The sequence below is a fragment of the Psittacula echo genome, assembly GCF_963264785.1.
Source record: "Psittacula echo genome assembly, chromosome: 2".
Lineage (NCBI taxonomy): Eukaryota > Metazoa > Chordata > Aves > Psittaciformes > Psittacidae > Psittacula > Psittacula echo.
In genome coordinates, this window is record NC_137737.1 from 67,026,917 (window position 1) to 67,046,689 (window position 19,773).

The window sequence follows — 19,773 nt, forward strand, 5'->3', positions numbered from 1 at the left end:
GGAGGAGCTGCTGCTCACATTTGGAGGAGCTTATCTCAGATGAAGTGTGCCTGTATCTTCCCTTCAGCCAGTCAAAGCAAGGGGAGAAAGGATGAGTGTGTGTAAGAAACATAGCAGCAATTAGCCAAGCCCCACTGTGTCGGGCCAGGGGCTGGGGTTTTCTAGTCAGGGACATAATGAGAGTTTGAAGCTTTTCCTGAACCAAGCACTCCCTGGTTTGTCCTGATTGAGTTTCCCTGTCGTGAACAGACTTCCTTCAGCTTTCTGCCAGTGTTACTGCAGTGTCTGTCCATCACCACCTCCCACCCTGCCACCTGGGGATGTTGCTTTTCAGTTGCTAATGCCAGTTTTATACCAAAAGTTCTTTGTTGGAGCCAGGAGGGCTTTTGTAACCAGCACCAGGTTTGGCCTTGCTTGTGCAGAAGAGAGAAAAACAAAAAGCTCAGGCCCGGGGACAGCCATTTGCCTTCTGCAGCAGCCAGAGCCAGCAGTGGGAGCGGGCCAGGCCCTTCTCTGCGGCTGGGAGCTGTGTGTTTGTGTCCAGGCTAAATGCAGGCACAGCTCTGCGCCCTTAAGCTCAGCAGGGACCATCCTGCCTGCAGTCTTTGCTTTGCTTGCGCTCATTCAGGTGCTTAAGCAAGCCCTCCCCAGCATTTACTTGATACCGTGTTTACTGGTTGAAGTTTTCATACATAAATAAACAATTTAGAGTCCCAAACTCCTTGGTGTTGCCTGTGATGACTGTGAAGTGCTTGCGTGTAATCGCCCAAAAACAGCTGACAAGCATTCAGTATTCTCCTGCCTCACTTGGCCCTGCTTAGGTGGTGATGGCAGGCGCTGCTGACCCTCACCGGGAGCAACTGTGCGTGGCAATGTCCCTGAAAGTGTTCGTAAGTTGTTAAGTGGAAAGTTTTTGTTACACAATAAAGAGCTTCACTCTGAGGGTCTGGAAAGGGTTTTATGCCTGTGAATGGCTACATGCGTGTTTCTGCACCACTGCGAATAAAAGCAAACACTCTCAAATGCATCTGAGAGCATTTGTGGTCTCAACCCCCCTCCACGGCAGGGGGCTGGAACTAGGTGATCTTTAAGGTCCCTTCCAACCCGAACCATTCTGTGGCTCTATGAAATGGGTTGCTGGGAGGTGGGGATTAAATTGGGGAAATAACGTCCCTAGGGAAGCTCTCCCATTCAGTCGGAAGCGATAAAGACAGAACATGTGCTTGCAATTGGCACTGTTATTTTATTAGTACGAGTATACTGAAACAATAAACTTGTACTGGTATACAGACAATTTCTTTAAAACAATTTTGTTCAAATTTTGAATCAAACATTGTTTTATTATAATAATGAAATAATTTCTACCTAGAAAACCTGCAAGCACCATCAAAGAAAGGGACCATAAAATTCAATAAACAGACGCGAGTGTATCCTACAAATAGACACACCACCATTAGAAAATAGAATATGAATTCTTCCATTTTTTTTAATATTTGTTTTAAAAAAGCTAGTGCAAGTACAATATTTTACACTGGAATTACAGAGAGTATGCACGCATATGGAAAAAAGTTCTCCTGTCACAATAAAAGCTCTTAACTATGTCTGTATGCACTTAAAATCTTCTCCTCTTTTCAATAAGGTGCAAAACGTTATTCCCTCCCTATTTCTCCTTTGTACTGGCCATGTCAGCTCAACTTCTCCCCAACACAAAGCTGCGATATCCCTTTTTCTGGGCCTACTCGAGGAACTACACTGGAAGTGGGATTTGCAAGAACCCTCATGAGTAATACCAGACAATTTAATTAAAAAAAAAGGAAAAGAAAAAAAAAAAAGACCTTAAAAACTGCTGCTGTAGAATGGCTAAACCTGGCCCGGCACGGCCAAGCGCCGGGAGCGGTGACATAGCTAGTACAAAATGGTTTTCAGTAGCTCACCCAAACTGAAAAAGGTTGGGACCCCCCCACCCCCCCGCTGTAACACTGCCAAAAGAGCAGCGTTCAACAAGTTAATATATTATTCCAAAAACAAAACAAAAAAAGAGAAATCCAACATTAGTGAGTTTCAACATCAGCTGACTGCCGTGAAGAGTCCTATCTATGCCTTAACAGATCAGTAACTTCGCCAAGAGGCCAGGGCGAGGACACAGACCCAGCTACCCTCAGTAGCACAGGTCCCACCCGCCTCCCTGGAACAGGAGTTCTGCAGAGCGTGGTCAGCGAGAGAGCACGTGGGTCCTTTGTTAAAGCAAACACCAGGGAGGGATCCCCACACTGGCTGGTGCGAAGGGGCAGAGCGGGGCTGTCCAGGGAGCCGGCGGTCCCACACCGGCTCTGTGCCAGCCAAGGATCCCAGCCCTGAGGTTTCAGCAATCCCATAGTACAGCAACGACAGCTTCAACAGGTGCCTAACGCTGGCTGCAAACAACACTTCCAATGCATACCTACTGCATGGTCGAGGGAAAGGGCACAGGAGCTTTGACTGCTCAAAACAGAAATGAACAAAAAGGAAACAACCTTGGATGAAGCCTCCATCATAAAATCCTCAGTGGAAGACTTGAGTCCTTTCAGCTAACAACAAGAAAAAAACTACAGAAACCTTAGAGACTGTTATTGTATAAATACTACCTGTTGGCTGAATGCACTTTATTGTAACACAACTGGGGCTGGCTTTCTGAGCGCCCGGGGACCACCTGGACAGGGCAAGTACTTTTGCCCTGCATGCCTACGGGAGCCAAAGCTTGGGTTACCTCTGGGGAGGGGGACGGGAGTAGCCTCAAAGCCCAGCTGCCCTGCTGCCGGCTCCCAGCTGCCCAGGTCAATCTTTGGACAGGAAAAGGACCCTCTCCTCAGAAACTGCTCCAGGATCCTCTCCTTTTGGCTTCTGAAAAACACCAGTCTCACCATTGCTCAAGACCATCATCACTGGAAACGTGCTCTGCATGAGCGGCTCTAACACAGAGGTGAGGAGCAGAGCAGTGACAGGGGCTCTAAGGCCGGACCACCTCAGGTATCGCTCTGCTGCCAGCGCTGGGCTAGGATCCCTTGTTATAAGCACTTCTTGCTCAGGGTTATACTCTTTGGGTTTCATCTGGAACAGGAAGTGCTGAAAAAACATGGAACAGCATCCCAGAGAGAAGAAAAAAACCATGGGACCGAAAGCTTTCAGGCAGGAACTAAGCAGGTCGTGCTCAGCCAGCAGCGGCTCTCCAACCAAGGGCTGCTGCGGCACTGCCAGCCGTGGCCCAGGTCCTGGTGCCAGCGAAGGGCATGGCCAAGGCCTCCCTCCAACCTGGCCGTGCCCTGTGGGCTGCCGGGGCTCCCTCAGCACAGGCAGGAGAGACTTAAAGCCAAAACAGAGCTGGAGAGTGAGACTCTGGTTGTGCACAGTAGCCACCCTTTGAAGTGCCCGGTAGCTGCACTCAAGAATTGCTGCTCCAAGGTATATTTCAGCACAGGAATAAACAGTATGAAGCATGACTCCATTCCCCGGAAATGGGACCCATGTAATACGAACAGAAAATTAAGCACAGTTGTTCTTTAAGAGCCTTTTAAGTAATAATTTTTCCTGGCCAAAGCCAATACAAATCAGATCATCTAGACATGACATTTTCTATATACAAAAAACATGAAACTTTCAACCTTTCTCTGCTTTTGTATTTAAAAACTTTTTTTTTTTGTATTTTTTTACAAACAAGGTATGAAACTCACTGTTCAAACAGAGCCATCTCTTTGTCAAACACTGAATGAATCATTCCAACATTCATTTTTCTTTTGTGCAATTGTTTAAAACATTACCTGTACTCCTCAATGTGAGTGCTTCAAAAAAAGTTTCTATTTTTAATAAGCTTCTCAAATTAGGTTTACATCAAAAAATATTCCCACAAGGTATAGTGCTACAAGAAAAGATCCTATCAGTAAAGGTAACACATCTGAAGCGAGGTCGTCTATGTAAAAGAAATTGAACTCTGGAGTAGAGGTGTGCAACGTGTTTGGAGTTCCCCTATCGACACAAAGCAAGGCTGTCCTCAGGACAGGGAATCAAGTGGACACGTAGGCATACGTGCCAAAACAAATCACACGCATTTATTCGTGTGCAAACAGACACTTCTGTCTGGGGAGGTGTGTGTGCACGAATGTGGATCCGCATCAACAAGTTCTCATTTTGCTATGGATTTCAGGATTTGGGGGGGTGGAGGGGTTGGATAAACCAGAGGAAGGGAAATTACTGCCTGCACTCTGGTGGTGCCTTCATTCCCTTTGCCTGTCACATCAGCACTGGCCAGAGCCCACAGCGGACCCTGCTGTTACCTGTGGTGATGGGGAGGGAAGAAATGGAGATTATTTGTACAAGAGCACGTCCTGTTTCACCCTTTGTCAAGTTCCTGGGACAGCAAAGTGTTTCAACAGGCCAAATCCCCCCTGCCAGCCTGGGGCTTCTGCCTTGGCAAGCCTGGATGAACCCCAAGTCTCTTCCATCTGCCTGATTATGGTCAGGATCTGGCTCTGACTGAACCAAGCTTCAGTTTCACAAAGATTTATACATGTGCTTCACAGTGAGCTCCTGAACAGCCCTGACCGGCCAGCCTGGACCCCCTGTATGCACATGTGTAAGTGTTTGCAGAACTGGGTCCCAGGATGCGCAGAGCACTGCACCAAGAGGCCCCCTCTTTAAAATAACACTGTTGTTAGAGTTTAAAAATGTTGAGGATTTGCTGTCCTTGATACGGGCTTCTTTTTTTAGCAGTTGCAAGAATTAACAGAATTTCACCATTTCCTTTTTACTGTTGGCAACACACATTAAAATAAAATAAATCTCTGCAGAGAGTGAATTTTCATGATTACCGACAGCTACAGTTCACGCTGAGCCTGCTGCTTTTGTATTGCAATCTAAGTGAGATCTACAAAGTTTAAAACCATGAGATGCAGGAAATCCAAACTTGTCTGTAACATTGTACATCCCTACTCCGGAGCAGTAAAAGTGCTGCTTCTGGTCACATCAGTGTACCACACATATGCCAGCCCCATCCCTGAGTAAAAGGTGTGAAAGGTTTCTAAATGTTCCTTGATTTAAGGGAAACGAGAGTAGTGATGTCACTTCCCCATGCCGAGAAAATGACGGGAACGACAGGTCGAACAAAGCGACAGCGGGACAAAGGAATTAAAGGAATAAAAAAAGGAAGGTGTATCCCCCCCCTCCTCCCGAGGCCTGCGTCTTCGAGGAAAAGCGAGCCCTAGGGCAACGTATGAAATGAGAAAATAGGTCAACAGCAACTCCGGTTTGGGTCTCGACCAGAGGCCTCGAGGTAAGTGACATCAAACTCAAATCCCCCGCGATGTGGCCCAGACAAACTGAAACAATGCCTAAGTTAAACACTATAAGGAACAGTCATTTTATATATATATAGATATATAGATAGATTAGCTAGATAGACAGATAGATTATTTTCTTTTTTAGAAATCCCTATAAAGAGGTTCTTGTTTTATTTTTCTTTGCCCTGACTAATTTCTTGGTGATTGTATGCGTTTCGTTGTAAACTAAACAGGCCTGCTACAAAAAGAAAGAAAGGAAAAAAAGACAGAAAGATAAAGAAAACTACGGTCAGTTACTATTGCAAAGCAGATGCTGCAGAAGCAGCAGCTCAACCTCCTCCTTGGGCTTCTCCTCAGCATCTCTACAACAGCGAGTGGAATTTCTGTGTGCACTCGGGGATTGACGGCACTTCCCAGGCATGGAGACTCGCTGCAAGGGATGCTCGGAGCTCTGGGGAGAGGCAAAGCCACCACCACCTTGCAAAGGACTTGGTCTCCAGGGGGGCTCTTCTCCCCCTGATGGGAGCCAGGATTTGTCTGCATGCCATACAGCACTCAGCCGCACTCCGCCTGGATGACACGCAGACATCAATACATTTATGCTTTTTCCTTTGTTTTTTTTCCTGGATCTTTTTTATCACCCAATACAAAAACTGTTTGTGATTCCCGGGGCAGGGGATGCTTGACCCTTCATATGTTTTCTTTTCTTGGAGGGGGGGGGACAGGAAGGGAATTATTAATAGGGAATAAAAAAGAAGGTAGAAAGAAAACCTATTTAGAAAAAGAACAAAATGAGGGGAGATCAGAAGTGGGTATGAGATCTAGCTAACACCGCACGGGTGAGTCTAAGTTGGCACATAAAGTATTGCACATCCTACAAAAGCCAAAGCATGGAAAGGGACAATTGTTTGGAAAGAACCAGTTATTTTAGAATTCCTCAGTCTGAAATACAAGCACAGAACTAATACATTCCTATTGCTCCAAACTTGGTTTTTCATTATTATTATTTTTTATACTTTTTTTAGTGTTAGTTGAATAGATCCAGTCAGTTTAATAGCCCCTGCTTCCTTATTAACCATAAATGTGTATGCATATGGTTTTACTTGAGATTATTTCTCTTTTCCCGAGTACACGTGAAGCATGGATATAGTGGTACGACTGTGAACTAAAACTTGTAATTCTTTCTATTCCTTTACCATAAAAGTTTAAAAACAAAACAGGAAACAAAACGAAACAATAAATTGCAAGTGCCCTGAGCAGAGTATATGGAAGATTAAGCAACTTCTCTGAGCAGAAATATTAACAAATAAGCACTAACTACGCAGTGTGACTGTGAGAAGAAACCCACTCAGCTATTTGGTAGCCTGCTGAGAGGTTAATAAAATTCAAGGAAATTCAAGAAAAGTTTCAAGCTATTTTAAACGTATTTCAACTTTTTGGTGCACCCCAGAATACGGTATAAAAACAATTAGGTCTGGTGTGAGCTAAATTTCAAGTAACAAGTCACAGAGTCAAAGCTGGGGTTTGGGGTTAACATTTCTTCTCTTAAATAAAAGCACTGTTATTTCAGGGGAGAGGGAAAACGAGATTTTAAATACATTTGTTCACTTTAGGTTACTGCGTTTCTAACAATGGACTTTTCTTTCCTTTTCTCCCTATCAATCAGTACAGCTTCTTCAAAACTACCTGAAGGATGTGAACTCGCCAACCAAACCCAACGACACAGACGCTCACTCACGTAGGGCCCCGAGCGCAATCCCACCGAAAGACAACGGGACCTTTCTAGTGGCAGCAACAGCCCCGGAGTACTTCATACTTGCACCTCCCCGAGGCTCATGCAGGAGGCTGGGTGCACAGCACCTCAAAGGATCCGGCCCTACCTGGGGAAAGAAAAGACTGAATGGCATGAATCCCCCCCGCATCCTACTTGGTTTGTACCAAACTCTTGAAATGTCGCCTTTCCAATGGGAAACGATGCAATTAAAATAACAAATAATAATAATAATAAAATAAAAATAGGTTTGTTTTCAAAACAAACAAACACCTTGCTTAAGTATAGAAATGTTTCTTGTGGAAAACTCTCTCAGCAAGTCTGAAGAAAAATTCTCAGAGGTGTCCCAGTAGGACCTGGTTCTGTGTGGCAGATAAGGTAGAAAGACCAAAAATGAACTCTGAAAGGAACGTAACCCTATGAAATGGCCTACAGCATAGGCAGGTTAGTGAGTAATTGCTACATTTGTTTATGCTCTTTCAGAACCCCCCCAACCCACAACATTATTAGGTAAAAACTGCAGGAATACCACACAAATGATAAACTCAAGATGTGCAAATTGCAAGATTCTTTAAAGTCCATCTTTTTCAAAAACACTGGACAATGATATTTTTTTTCCTCTTTCCTTTTTCCTTTCTCATATTTTTTTCCTTTTATTATGTCAGCTCGCATATGCCTTTAACTCTTTCTCAAGCATTAAAGTTTAAAAAGTGCCTCCTATTAAGTAGTCCTTTGTGGACAATGACTGTCACATACTAGTTCAATAATTCACATTCATCCCTTTGAAACCACATTAAAACTTTCAGCATCTTGCCTGTGAGAAAACTTTACACAGTTGCATCTAATTACAGTGTTGAAGAGATTTGTTTGTTTGTTTGTTTGTTATTGTTGCTTTCCGAGCAGATTAAAGTGAGATACAGTACGTACTGAGTGTTAGACCAGGATGCTCAGCAATAAAGTGTGAACAGCATTTTAAGTGCTTAAAGACATTCTAGGTTCATCTTCAACAGCGGATTCCTGTGTCACACCGCAATTTGAAAGAAGTGGCACCAGCTGTCCATAGTCATGAACTAAAACCAGTACTAGAGTTAAAGATTTGCAATCTAACTGCAAACCATGGATGCCTGTGATCTCAAAGGGGCAGTATGCGTCTACCTTGTGGAAGCAAATGTCAATGGCGTAACCTGGTCGATTTGTCTAACACTGCACAGAAACAGGAGTAAGCCTGAGCCAGGCGCATCCATGGAGCCGCAGGCCTCCTCGCACACTCATGCACACCCAAGCCACACACACGCACCAATACCCCCACCACACACTCCCCTGCCACGCAGCACAACCTGGCAGGGTGACCGGTGCGGAGGCCAGACAGCCTCCTCGCCGGCTGACTCCGGGCAATGGAACTGCACTAGCAAGCAGAAAGGAAATGTTGGTGTGGCAGTTGCTTTTAGGAATAAAAATCAGTGCAGTCAGACCCCATGGGGGGAAAAATATATATATACATATACACACACACAAATATATATATATATATATATAGTAGAGCCTTGAGTAAGAGTTGGCTTGTTGTTGAAAACATCAGAGACTATCCGATCCTTCTCAATACCACCCATGGGTTGTGTCCTCAGCATCCACTTGGGGTGAGGAAACCTCTTGACCAGCCCGCCACAGAGCCACAGTCCCTCCTCGGGACTGGTGTGCACGCACGCACATGCACGCTCACACACACACATGCACCCACATGTGACATACACCTCTGCTACAGTTCCCTTCTCCTGACCTCCCCCCCAAAACCCCTAGAACAGGAACCAAAACAACGAAACAAAACGAAACAAAAAACCAAGGACAAAAGGAAAACAAAATCACAGCTGGACCCTGTCCTACACGAGGTGTTAGAAAACAGGAGCCATGACAACACATTCATTTCCACTAAGGGTGTGTGAAGCAGATACTGCCCCTTCTGTAGCTCTCGATAAACCTAGTCACTGACAAACACTTGTGGAAAAACATATGCACCAGTCTCCTGCATAATACCAGCTGCAACTATAACAACAAGGTTATAACATAAACCTAAAATAAGATGATAACATGTAAATACTGGGTTATTTAGTCTACAGTACAGTAATCTGGATAAAAATGACAAGGGATAGCCTAATTTCCTTTCCCCAAACGACTTTTACTTTCCTACATTGGATCGACCTTCAATGCAAATCTTAACCTCCTGAGGAATAAAAGAAGGCTTGGGAAGAGTCAAAGGTGGCTCCTCTTCTGATTTCTCTAGTTTTCGTGTTTCAGGGGCTGACCACCTCCTCTTCCTCGTTGCCGGGGGCTTGCTGGGTTCTGTTTTGGTGAGCAAAGGTGCTGCAGGCAATCCTATTTTGTCCGGAAACTTCAGTTCACCATTCTCAGCTAACATCTGTGCGCTTCCCTGATTAATCCCGTTTTCCTGCTCCGCATACCTGTGTCTACTTCCAGCTAGACTGTCATTCTTTGAATGCTTCAGCAAGATACTAGCTGAGTCCATGGGCTGGCCCTTTTTAATAGAGCCATTCTTCAGGTTCTTGAGCGTGAGCGATATGCAGACGTCCCCCACCGAGAGTTTGGAGCATGGCAAATCAAAGAGCTGGCTGGTTCTCTCAGGGCAGCAGGATGACCAGCCTTGTCCAAATACAAAAAAAGGGTATTCTACCAAGACTTCCACGCTGACCTGCAGGAAGAGAGGGGACAACAGAGAGAGACAGAGGGAAAGAGAAGAGAGAGCGTGAGATGACCTGTGTGCACGTGCATGGCAGGCACCACTTGCTGCCGTTGAGTGGGATGAAGCGAAAATCGCAAAAGTGCTGTTCAGTTTCTGCAACACCAGTACACTGACCAGCAGCCTTCACACCTATCCTTGTCACACGAGTGCTAATGCTTTCTCTGAGCTCAGCATTTCATACCACAAGGCATCAGTGCGAATCAAGCTTTACCTTTATCCAGCTGCTCCGAGAGGCGTAAAAGGCAAACGAGCTTCGGCATGTGGCTAACTCCATTCCCTGTCATGCCCCTGTGGTACCTACAGCCTGTCATCCACATGTAAATACACTTTCCAAACAGAGGATGGCTCAAGGGAAGCTCAGTTCTGACACAATTTTCTAAGTGACCACAAGAATGTCATCCTCACCTCTGCTCAAACAAGCATGTACTTACCAGTGTAACACAGTTGAAAGCATGCTCATTTCCAGGGGAAGGCCATGAGTATGGTCAGAGTTGTAGCAATAAGATCAGGGAGCATGAACCTGCCTTCTGCCAGCATCCCTGTTAACCCCTCCAGTTTCTTTCCTTCTCACACCTGCTCTCATACTTTGTAGTCGAGTTCACCTCCTGCACTTCCTCAGGGAGAGAGAGGATCATCTCTCCTCCTCCTGCAGTTCCTGCACTGGGTCTCCTTTTCTGCACTCTGTTCCTTTCCCCCTACTTTAAAAAACACATCTGGTTATGAATCCTACCTAACCATTTTACAGGAAGCTGCCATAGCCAGGAGAACCGACCAGCAACAGGCGCTCACTGCTCCTTGACCTTGTGAATGCTGGGCCTTGAGGTCCCAACATGATAAAGCACCTAAATACCTGCTTATCTTTGCACGTGTCAGCAGTTCAGTGCTCACTGCATGGTGCTGTGTCTGCAGGCTCAAACATTTGATGTGGCCTCACACAATTCACCACCCATGGGGCCGAGCGCCCGCCCCAGCACACCATGTGAGGGCAGGAAATTTGGACCAATACTTTTTTTAACACTTGGCACGTGATTTTAACTTGCTGTGTGTGGCATCAGTGTGGTCTGTTACTTTAAGAGGGTGGCTTATGCTGAAGTCAGATATCCATGGCTCTGCTTCCAAGGTCCCCACGTCCTTTGGAGCTCTTCTCAGGCATGGTGGGCAAGATCCTGCTCTCATATTGTAACCCCTGTTTGGTAGGGGCTGAAGGGCAGGAGAACACCTGATTACAAGTGCTCATCTCATTTCTGAGGCACCCAGCAGGCATGGAGCATACCTGCTTTTGGGTAGGAAGACTTGATCAGGGATGTCCCACAGTTCAGACAGGGGCTTCAGAACCAGAAACTCAAAGATTCCCATCAGATATTGACTCTGCCTCCAACTGGTTAAGCCCATGCCATGCACTAGCAGTCAACTGCTGTTTATGAGACAGTTGATAATGATAGAAAAAGACCTTCTGATGTCTATAAATATGCACTATGTACCTCTGCAACTAGGCCAACGAGTAACACTGCATGCATTATCCTGCCACTCCACTTGCCCAACATAGTAAGCCACTATATAAGGAATTTCAAAAGGAACGGTTTAGAGGCACAAGACAACCCCCAACACATCAATTTCTGTTATATTAAACCTTTTCCAACCACAACTGTCTACCAAGAGTCACCTACACACATGGCAATAGTGTAGGATACTGTAAGCAACAGGACCTGATTCTAGGCCTGGTTTATGCTCTGAACTATGGAGAAAGTAGGGTGAGGTAATCATGAAAGTCCCATCCCTCCATGTCGTTCGATAGAAACACTCCAGTGCCAGATTTGCCTAAGTATTTGCCTAGAGTCTGGGATCTTATTCCATACATACGCATCTCAGTAGGGGGTCTGACTGGGAGAAGTGGTCAATATCCAGTGGTCAATATCAATATCTCCCACAGACTTAAATGGAAACTGCTCTCTACACAGAGCTGTGGGCTCTGTGATGGATCATCCCGTGGACACAGCTTTCTCCCTTTAGATTGCTATGTCTCTCCTCTCTGTTCCTTCCTGCCTGCTGTATTTTTTTTCGTTCTTCTTCTGCTTTCCCATCCTTGTCAAAAGCTATTTGTATCTGTGGGAATCGTACATGCCTGTGTGCATCATACTCGCTGACACAAGTTCCTCTTGATGTGAACACACTTTCACCTCATGTGGCATCCAAAACATTTGGCTGAACTGTCAATCACTGAAACAAATCCCAGAATTGGCAGTGGTGATCGTGAGTAACACCAAATAATAAAGATGGTGAAATGCTGGAATCCCCATGATCTGTTCACAGTGTGCATGTAGCACTATCGATTTGAAATGGGCTCCCTCATGATTATCAAGCCCTGTTTTAGCTGGCTGCTTCTGGATTCAGCTAACTTGGGATTTAAGGTAACAATTCCCTACAAGCAATAGCAGTCAAAGCCCTTTAAAGTGTTAAAGTTTGGTAAAAACACCCATGCATAACTTTTTTCTGCACTAAGCCACTAAAAATTAATTTTAAATCTCCCTCCCCCAGTATCATCCCATGATTAATGCAAAAGAAAAAGAAGTTTGGAACTTGTTTTCCAGCTATTACAACAATAAAGCAAGAAACGAAAATGTTGGTCCCTTTTCAAGCACAATGAGGTCCTACTGCAAACTATATTTCTATATATTTCTGTATTTTTTAAGACTGACTAGTGAAAACACCCAAAACTGTTCAGTGCAGCCACTGAGTATCCGTGATTTTCTATAACCTTTGCAATTTTATTTCTCAGCCGAACTCAGTAGGTAAGGCAGGCAATTCACACTGCTCAGGAAACCCTGGCTGGAGCTGGAAGATGGATGATAGGTGCTGAAAGATCTGATGCCCAGAAAATACCCTTCCCATCATTCAGAAATGCAGCAACTTTAGTCTCGGGGCTCGCTGCTGCAACCAACACAACAAGCACTACAGGAAAAGGTGCCTAATAAAAGTAGTTTGAGTGAACTGTATTTTAATAAATGTAAATATGCATTTTCCAATTAAGTGGCATCAGGTTTCCCTGTATTATTAAAATGTGATGAAACCAGGAGTGGCAGGCTGGAAGCAAAGAGAAGGAAGCGGCTCTGGAACCAGTGTGCAATTAAGCAGTGGAGATCTCCACAGAAGGCTTTGTTGCTGCTGTGAGAGGTTCCTTGGGTCCACAAAACAACTAACTGCAGCTTGGTGGAACAGAAGCTCTCCCTCTCACAGAGGGAAGTCTCTGCAGTGCCATTCTCCCACATGACGTCCCTTACTCTGAGACTCTGGGACTCCTAATGTTCCCACCACCCCAAACAACACCTTCCTTCACCACGACATGTGGTCTGGTGCGCATTCACGGGATGCATCTAGCCCAGCTGCACTACATCATTATTACAACAAACGCCTCCAGGCTTGAAGATTAGGGACTACTGCTCCACATGTGATCCCACCATTCCTCAAGAGAAACAACCTCTATCCACAAGTCCACTGGCTGCTGAGTTTATCACATGAGCTCTTATCTGTTGCGCTCCCAGAATTCAGTAACATGTATCCAAAGACAGATCACAGCTGCCTCATCACTAGGAGGAAAAGGACTTACTGCCCCATGACCAGAGACCATGGAGATCACATGAGGGGAAGGCTGGGAGAGATCTCCATCTGCGGCAGTGAACTGAGTCAACAACATCTCTTTTTCTGTGTCTGTTACAGTGCCAAAGATAATGAAAAGGAGAGTGCAGAGTAAAAGAAGAAGTAACTGGTTTGTGCGTGTGCAGAGATACAAGGGGAAGACTAAACTAGACGACAGTCTAAAAAAAGACACACAAAACAAAACTAACCAGAGCTACTAACTAGACACTCTAACGGGACTTTTCCATCTCCAGTGTCTATGATTCTGCTTTTTTTTTTTTTTAAGGAAAATTAAGAACTGTATGTTCATTTTTCTTTCTAAGCTCTACTTGAGAAATGATTAGGAACTGAAATGCAGGGATAAAAGCAAGCATTTCAGAGAACTTCTTTTGCACCTCCTGTGTATTTTGGCCTTAACATTAATGGAGATAAATTACTGGCTTCCTCTTGTTCTTGGCAGCAAAAGAAACAACAGGTAATAATGATGAAAGTGTTATTACAAGAATAATATGTGGAATTGCAAAGAGATGCAGATCCATGGGTCTTTTCTTGTAGCAACTTGAATGCAGAGGAATAACAGCTAGACTTCGGGTTCTGGTCCAGTTGATATTTACTTGACTTCTTCCTAATCCAGACTAGGGATGCTATGAAATGGAAACCTTGCATCCCCCTCCAGGGCTAAGGCCAGCTATTTCACTAAAAAGGCATGTAGCTTTAGGTAGGTTAATTTTCCTCTAGGTTTCCATATCCGGAAGAGGGTTTGATTTGTCGGGTGATTGGAAGACAGGGAAAGGAGGGAGGATGACCTCTTTCTGCCTAAGTGCTGTGCTGGGGAGGGGCTGCTGTGGGCTTGCAGTGATAGGATACAATAGCAGCTGCATGGTGCCTCCCTATTGACATTACAGTTGCACAGGCTCAGCTAAAAATAATCTCCTACCTCTGTCCCTCAATTGGAGAGAAAATTAGCTAATGTTTGCACAGAGCCTGAAAACACAAATTCATCACTATTATAATGACTTCCCAGAGATCCCTGGGAAGAGTATGCAAGTGAGCCAAAGCTAATGATAACAATGCTATTTTTGTATGGCACTTACTCTTTACAACTTATCCCTTGATAATACCATTTGAAAATCTCCCTCCTTCCAGAAGTATGTATGCAACTGGAACTTAATTGTAATTTAATACTTTGCCAAGCTACACTACACACGCAGATACATCCCCACTGTACTTTGGAGTCAAGAGGTATTTAAGTGCAGCAGCACCACGGTGCCACTGCTCAAAGCAGCACGACTAAATACTGCTCTTGCAACAAGAAGTCTAAGCCCTCTTCATGCAGGCAATTTTCTAACGAGTAACGATTGCTGTACACCTGCTAATAAGGCTAAATGCTTTCATGTAACAACGCTAGGCTGAGGGAGGTCACAGAGACTTCAAGCACAGAGAAGCATTCTCTCTCTCTCTCTGTCTCAATCCAGGCAAGGGAAAACTGTCAGAGCTGTCCCTGCTATGCAGGGACACAGCTGATCTGGGAAGAGACCCAAGTCCTGGAATCTGCAGGAAACCTAAATTAAACCCTCGTTTCTAATCATATCTCTACGTGACTCCCCCTCCATTCTGGAAGCATCCCCGGTGGGAAACACAGCTGGGGAGTATTTCGGCTGCGATGATGTCAGCCTGCTCCTGATAGGCTTCTCCGTAAGGTGTCACTTTGCTGGGTGAGACCCATGTGCCTGGCCCTGGGTTTTTACAGGCTCGGCTTGCTTTCTGCCGGAGGATGGCACTCCACCCCCTGCAAAGGCGTTCTTCCCAGCGCCCAGGACTACAGCACATCGCCTGCATTGACACATCAGTGAACGAGACATGACACAAGTGCTACCTGCTAATCTGTACCTCTTCTGCTGGTGCAGGGACTGGTGGCCTGGCTGCAGGGACAGAAGCAGGAGCAAGATGAAAACTGCCAATGGAAGATAGCTAGTTTTGAATTCATTATTCACCAGGGCAAATTACAGTAACTAGTCCTGATCCCAGGACAGTTCTTCTCATCACAAAGCCCAAAATGCAACAAATTGCAGTTGAGCAGTAGGAGGGAAAAAAAATCACATCTTTATACTGAAAGCACCAGAGTCCCAACTTCTATCAGCTGTGCAAATGCATGCACATATACGAACAAAACTACACAGGGAATCTGCATGTTAGATATGAGAAAGGGCATATGTCATATGTAGCAATTTACCATGTATGCACAACTGGGGAAGGACAGGCCACAGACTGGTGTCTGCTCCTCAGTACCATTACTGTTTTTCTTCTCCAAACTCAGCCTGAGGTGCTTTACTACATATGTCCACATCCAGCTCCTCAATCCCTCTCTCTCATTCTGGTTCTCCAGTGCTGAGGGTGCGGCAGCAAGTTACAGATGTTGCAGTTCACAGCACTCAAACCAAATGAAAAAGATTTGCAATGAGATTATTTAGACTGAGTACCTATAGGAAGCAAAATGCTATCCTGTGCATCTGAACTGCTCCAGCCTCAATGCAGCAGAATCTACACTGCTCAGAAAATGGACAGCAGCAGCATGATGCTTTATGATCAATATGTCTTAGTTCTCAACCTAAAAATACCTTTGGAAAGTTACAGGTTTACTTTCTACATTGCAAACCAATGAGAAACAAAAGTCAGAAGCACAGCACGGCCACATAGATGGTTTTTCTTTCCGAATTTCCCTTGAACACACGGATTATGTAAGCTATGCAGTGTCTAAACCATCTGCAACTGAAGCCTCCATGGAACTCTGAAGTGTGTTTCAGTAACTTAGGTGTGTGATGGAGCCACTCCCAGGCAGTTCCAAGTTTTCAAGCCATAGAAATTCACTGCTTTGTGCCCTACCTACCTCTTAAGAGTAGGATTTGAGCTGAATCTAACCTCAGCTTTCTAGTGTGGAAGGTAAAAATCACCTATCAAAATGCAAAATATATCCTCTCGTACTGCTTATGCCATTTTGTATTTTAATCAAAACCCATGTAATTCTTCTTGTGGGTTCTCCACTATAAGAAAGACCTGGTTTACATCCAAGAGACTACAATTATCACCAGTGTGACCCTGGAGGCTCCCCCGGCATGGCAGAAGGCATGCATTTTGGAGCATAGTTTGTATCATGGATGGATGTGGGTGACAAAGAACCACCCCTGTGTCGATCGAAAGTGACTGAGATGTGCTGAAGAAAGCTGCACCTGGGGGAACACAGGGTGTACCCCAGTCCAACACCCGTACCCCACCATGCATTGCCATTACCTGTGCTCGATGCTCCCCAACTGCAAACTGTATCACGGCAATGCCTGGGCTATGGCTGTCTTCAATCCTCTCCACAGTGCTGGAGTCTATTTTCAGGTCATTGCTAATTTCCGCGCTCTGTATGAAGTCTTCTGTTTTCAAGTCCTCTACTTTCTTCAGCTCCCCGTTGGCCAGCTGAATGATCGACCCCTTCATGAAGTAGGGGGGCAGCGTGGGGGGCGCGGCGGCGGGGGAAGCGATGGACTGCACCACGGGCAGGTGGATCTGTGCCTGCACCATGGTGGCCTGGTAGGCGGGCTGGGTGGTGAGGGGCTCCGCGCTGAAGTTCTCGCTCTTGGGGATGGCGGTGGTGACGAACGTGTGAGGCACTGCTGCAAACTGAGGAGACGACGTGACGATCGCAGGTGCGACTCCTGACGGCTCAACGTCCGCGCTGCCGACTGGTATCAGCAGGGACTGGGTGCCAGGGATCACGAGGTGCTGCGGCAGGCTGCCATGGTATCCGATGGCTTGCTGCTGACCACTCAGGTAGCCGATCACTGGTGGCTGGGTTCCGGCGTAGAAGGCTGTTGCCGGCAGCCCGACGGGGAGTTGCTCGGAGGCGCTGTGGGTAGTCTGAATGACGGTGTGAGGGGACAACGTGGCCACTGCCTTCACCCCCTCGTGGCCCAGGGCCTGCTGCGGAGACAAAGCATAGGACCTGTGGGCTGGCTTTCCTAAGTGCAAGCTTCCCTTGTCGTTCAGGGCTGATGGAGAGGTCTCGCGGTTGGTGGCCTGCTGCACCTCCATGTCCGCTGTGGGTGTGCTGCTGTTGGGGACTACCATGACGGAGGCTCGGACACCTGAGGAATCCCGCGTGCCGTATTCAGCAGGGCTTGAGTGGACCACCACGTGCCTGGTCTCGTAATGATGGGGAGCTGGTTTATTGCCTGCTTTGACTAGACCCATGTCGGCAGAGGGCGAAATGCCGTATCTCCGGCTCTTCTCAATCTCGCCGTTCAGTACCTCCTTGGCCTGCATCGCCTGCAGCCGGCTGCTCTCGGGCTTCTTGGGGGGATCCCTGGTGACGAAGTGGCCCCCCGAGTCGGTGTACTGCACCACTACTTGGGAGGAAGGGCCGAGCGTGAGGGTGTGTGGGATCACTGTCTGATGGGGGTGCAGAGGGACCGGGATGGTTGGAGGAGAGACATTTCTGACAGTGCCCTGGGAAGAGCTGGAAATATGGACGTACTGGTTCTGCTGGGTGGGTGGAGGAGACCCAGCTGCGATCAGTCCCGGTGTCCTGACCAGGTGCGGCTCAACTTTGTGCCCCTGCTGGCTTAAGCCGCTCATGCTGGCCAGTAAAGTGGAATAAGCCTCCAGCTGGGAGCGCTGGGATGGAGTGGTTGCAACAGCTGTGGCCGCCACGGCACCGGTTGCAGAATTGGCTGTTGGGGAAATCAGCTGTGAGGGGATGAATCCGGTGTATGACCCACTGTACTGGGGCCCGACGAACTGGAAGGTGTGTTGCAGGTGCGTGTACTGCACAGGGGAAATGGGGGTCCCTGACTGGGAGAGGGCGGGCGAGTACACCGTGGGAAGGGTGGTGGAGGCTGGAACGGACCTCGGCGCGCTCGGCGGAGAATAGTCCAGCCCTGCAGACAGCGACTTGTGCAAACCCTGCTGCAAGCCTGCCTCCACCGACGATGTTCCCACAGGCCGGTGCCGGCTCCCCAGGCCACCCTGGCTGCTGGGTGTGCTGGGGAGCCATGCTAGGTTATCCGCACGGTGATTTTCGTTTGGCAGGATCGGCTTCACCTCTGAAGGCAGGCTGGTGGCAGGGATTTCTCGCTTCTTAGGTGGCAGGCATTCATTGCTCCGCTCTTGGTTGGATTTCATCTTTCGCCGTCCCCCCTCCACTGTGCTTGCTTCACTGTTTGGCTGGCTCTGATTTCAGTCTGATAAAAGGAAAGTCACATTTGATTTCTGCAAGGGATCCAGTGACTTCATGAGGAATCATCTCCCCGTGAGCACAATCCTCCGACAGCTCCTCTGGATTCTGCAACGAAAGGGCGGGCAAGGGAGGGGGGGAGTCACACTGTCAGCACTGAGAAATGAGAATGAATGAGCAGACACCCCGAAACAACAAGTGAGAAAAAGAAAAACCTCAGGGAAAAAAGCCCCACAAACAGTAGGCATTGCCTCTCTCGTGACAAGGAACAGTTGACAGCTGCGCTGTAAACAACAATGAAAAGTCTTTAAAGTGATGGATATGTCTGCTAAAGCATCAGGAAAACAATTAAAGCTTTAGGCAGATCAGAAACTCTCTGGCCATAACTTGCCACATTTAGCAAGGTTCACTTTCTTCTTTCTCTCCCTGTCTCTAAGGTGCCCAGTTCACTCTTCCAGCCTCTGCTTCTCCTGCAACAATGACATTGCCTTCACCCTGATGTGGCCTAAAAAGCACGGGAGCATGGCGAGGAGCCTTGAGGAACAGGCACGCGCTAAATATTTACGTTAGCAACAAGTAGCTGTTAGTGGTGCAGAGCGAAGGTGGTGGATGATTCTTGAGCCCTCGAACCCCCGAGCCACCCTCAAGGTGACTTCATGTCACACTGGGCAGGGTTGCGGAGGCAGCAGTTGCCCCTGTCCCCCTCCACACCACTGCTCATTCAGGGGCACACGTGCCCTTCATCTACCAACCTGGCAAAACACGATCTATTTACAGCAGCAGTTCAGAGCCAGAGATGGCTCTGAGCCAGGTTTTTAATGTGTGGGTTGGGTTTTCTTCCCCAGCACTTTGAAATCCCCCTGCTACTGACCCCTCACATGCAGGGGCCCAGGCAGGACTCTGCAGTGGGAGATGCTCCCTGCCATGCACAGGTTGGCTGCAGCCAAGTGCCGGCACCATCTGCATCTCTGGTGGGATATGATCCCCCTGTTTCAGATGATGTTTTTGACCATGGAGGCTGCAGGTACCATGCTCACAGCCACACGTCCACATGCTGAGCAAACTCAGTCCTGTGGATGCCTCACCA

General features: G+C 46.9%; 1 protein-coding gene across 8 annotated transcripts in view; it reads right to left on the minus strand.

The window, feature by feature from the left end:
- Positions 1–1,250: 1,250 nt before the first annotated feature.
- The window catches only part of ATXN1 (ataxin 1), a 228,320-nt gene continuing 209,797 nt past the window's right edge, over positions 1,251–19,773 (minus strand). For 7 of the 8 annotated variants that reach the window (XM_080611984.1, XM_080611980.1, XM_080611981.1 and 4 more), the window contains 2 exons: positions 16,757–18,794; positions 7,066–9,784 (listed from right to left, as the gene is read on the minus strand). In XM_080611984.1, coding sequence (XP_080468110.1) covers positions 9,254–9,784; positions 16,757–18,634 — 2,409 coding nt within the window. In that variant the 5' untranslated portion in view covers positions 18,635–18,794 and the 3' untranslated portion in view covers positions 7,066–9,253. Of the gene's footprint in view, positions 9,785–16,756; positions 18,795–19,773 lie in introns of all 8 variants that reach the window. The other variant, XM_080611986.1, reaches the window with a different exon arrangement.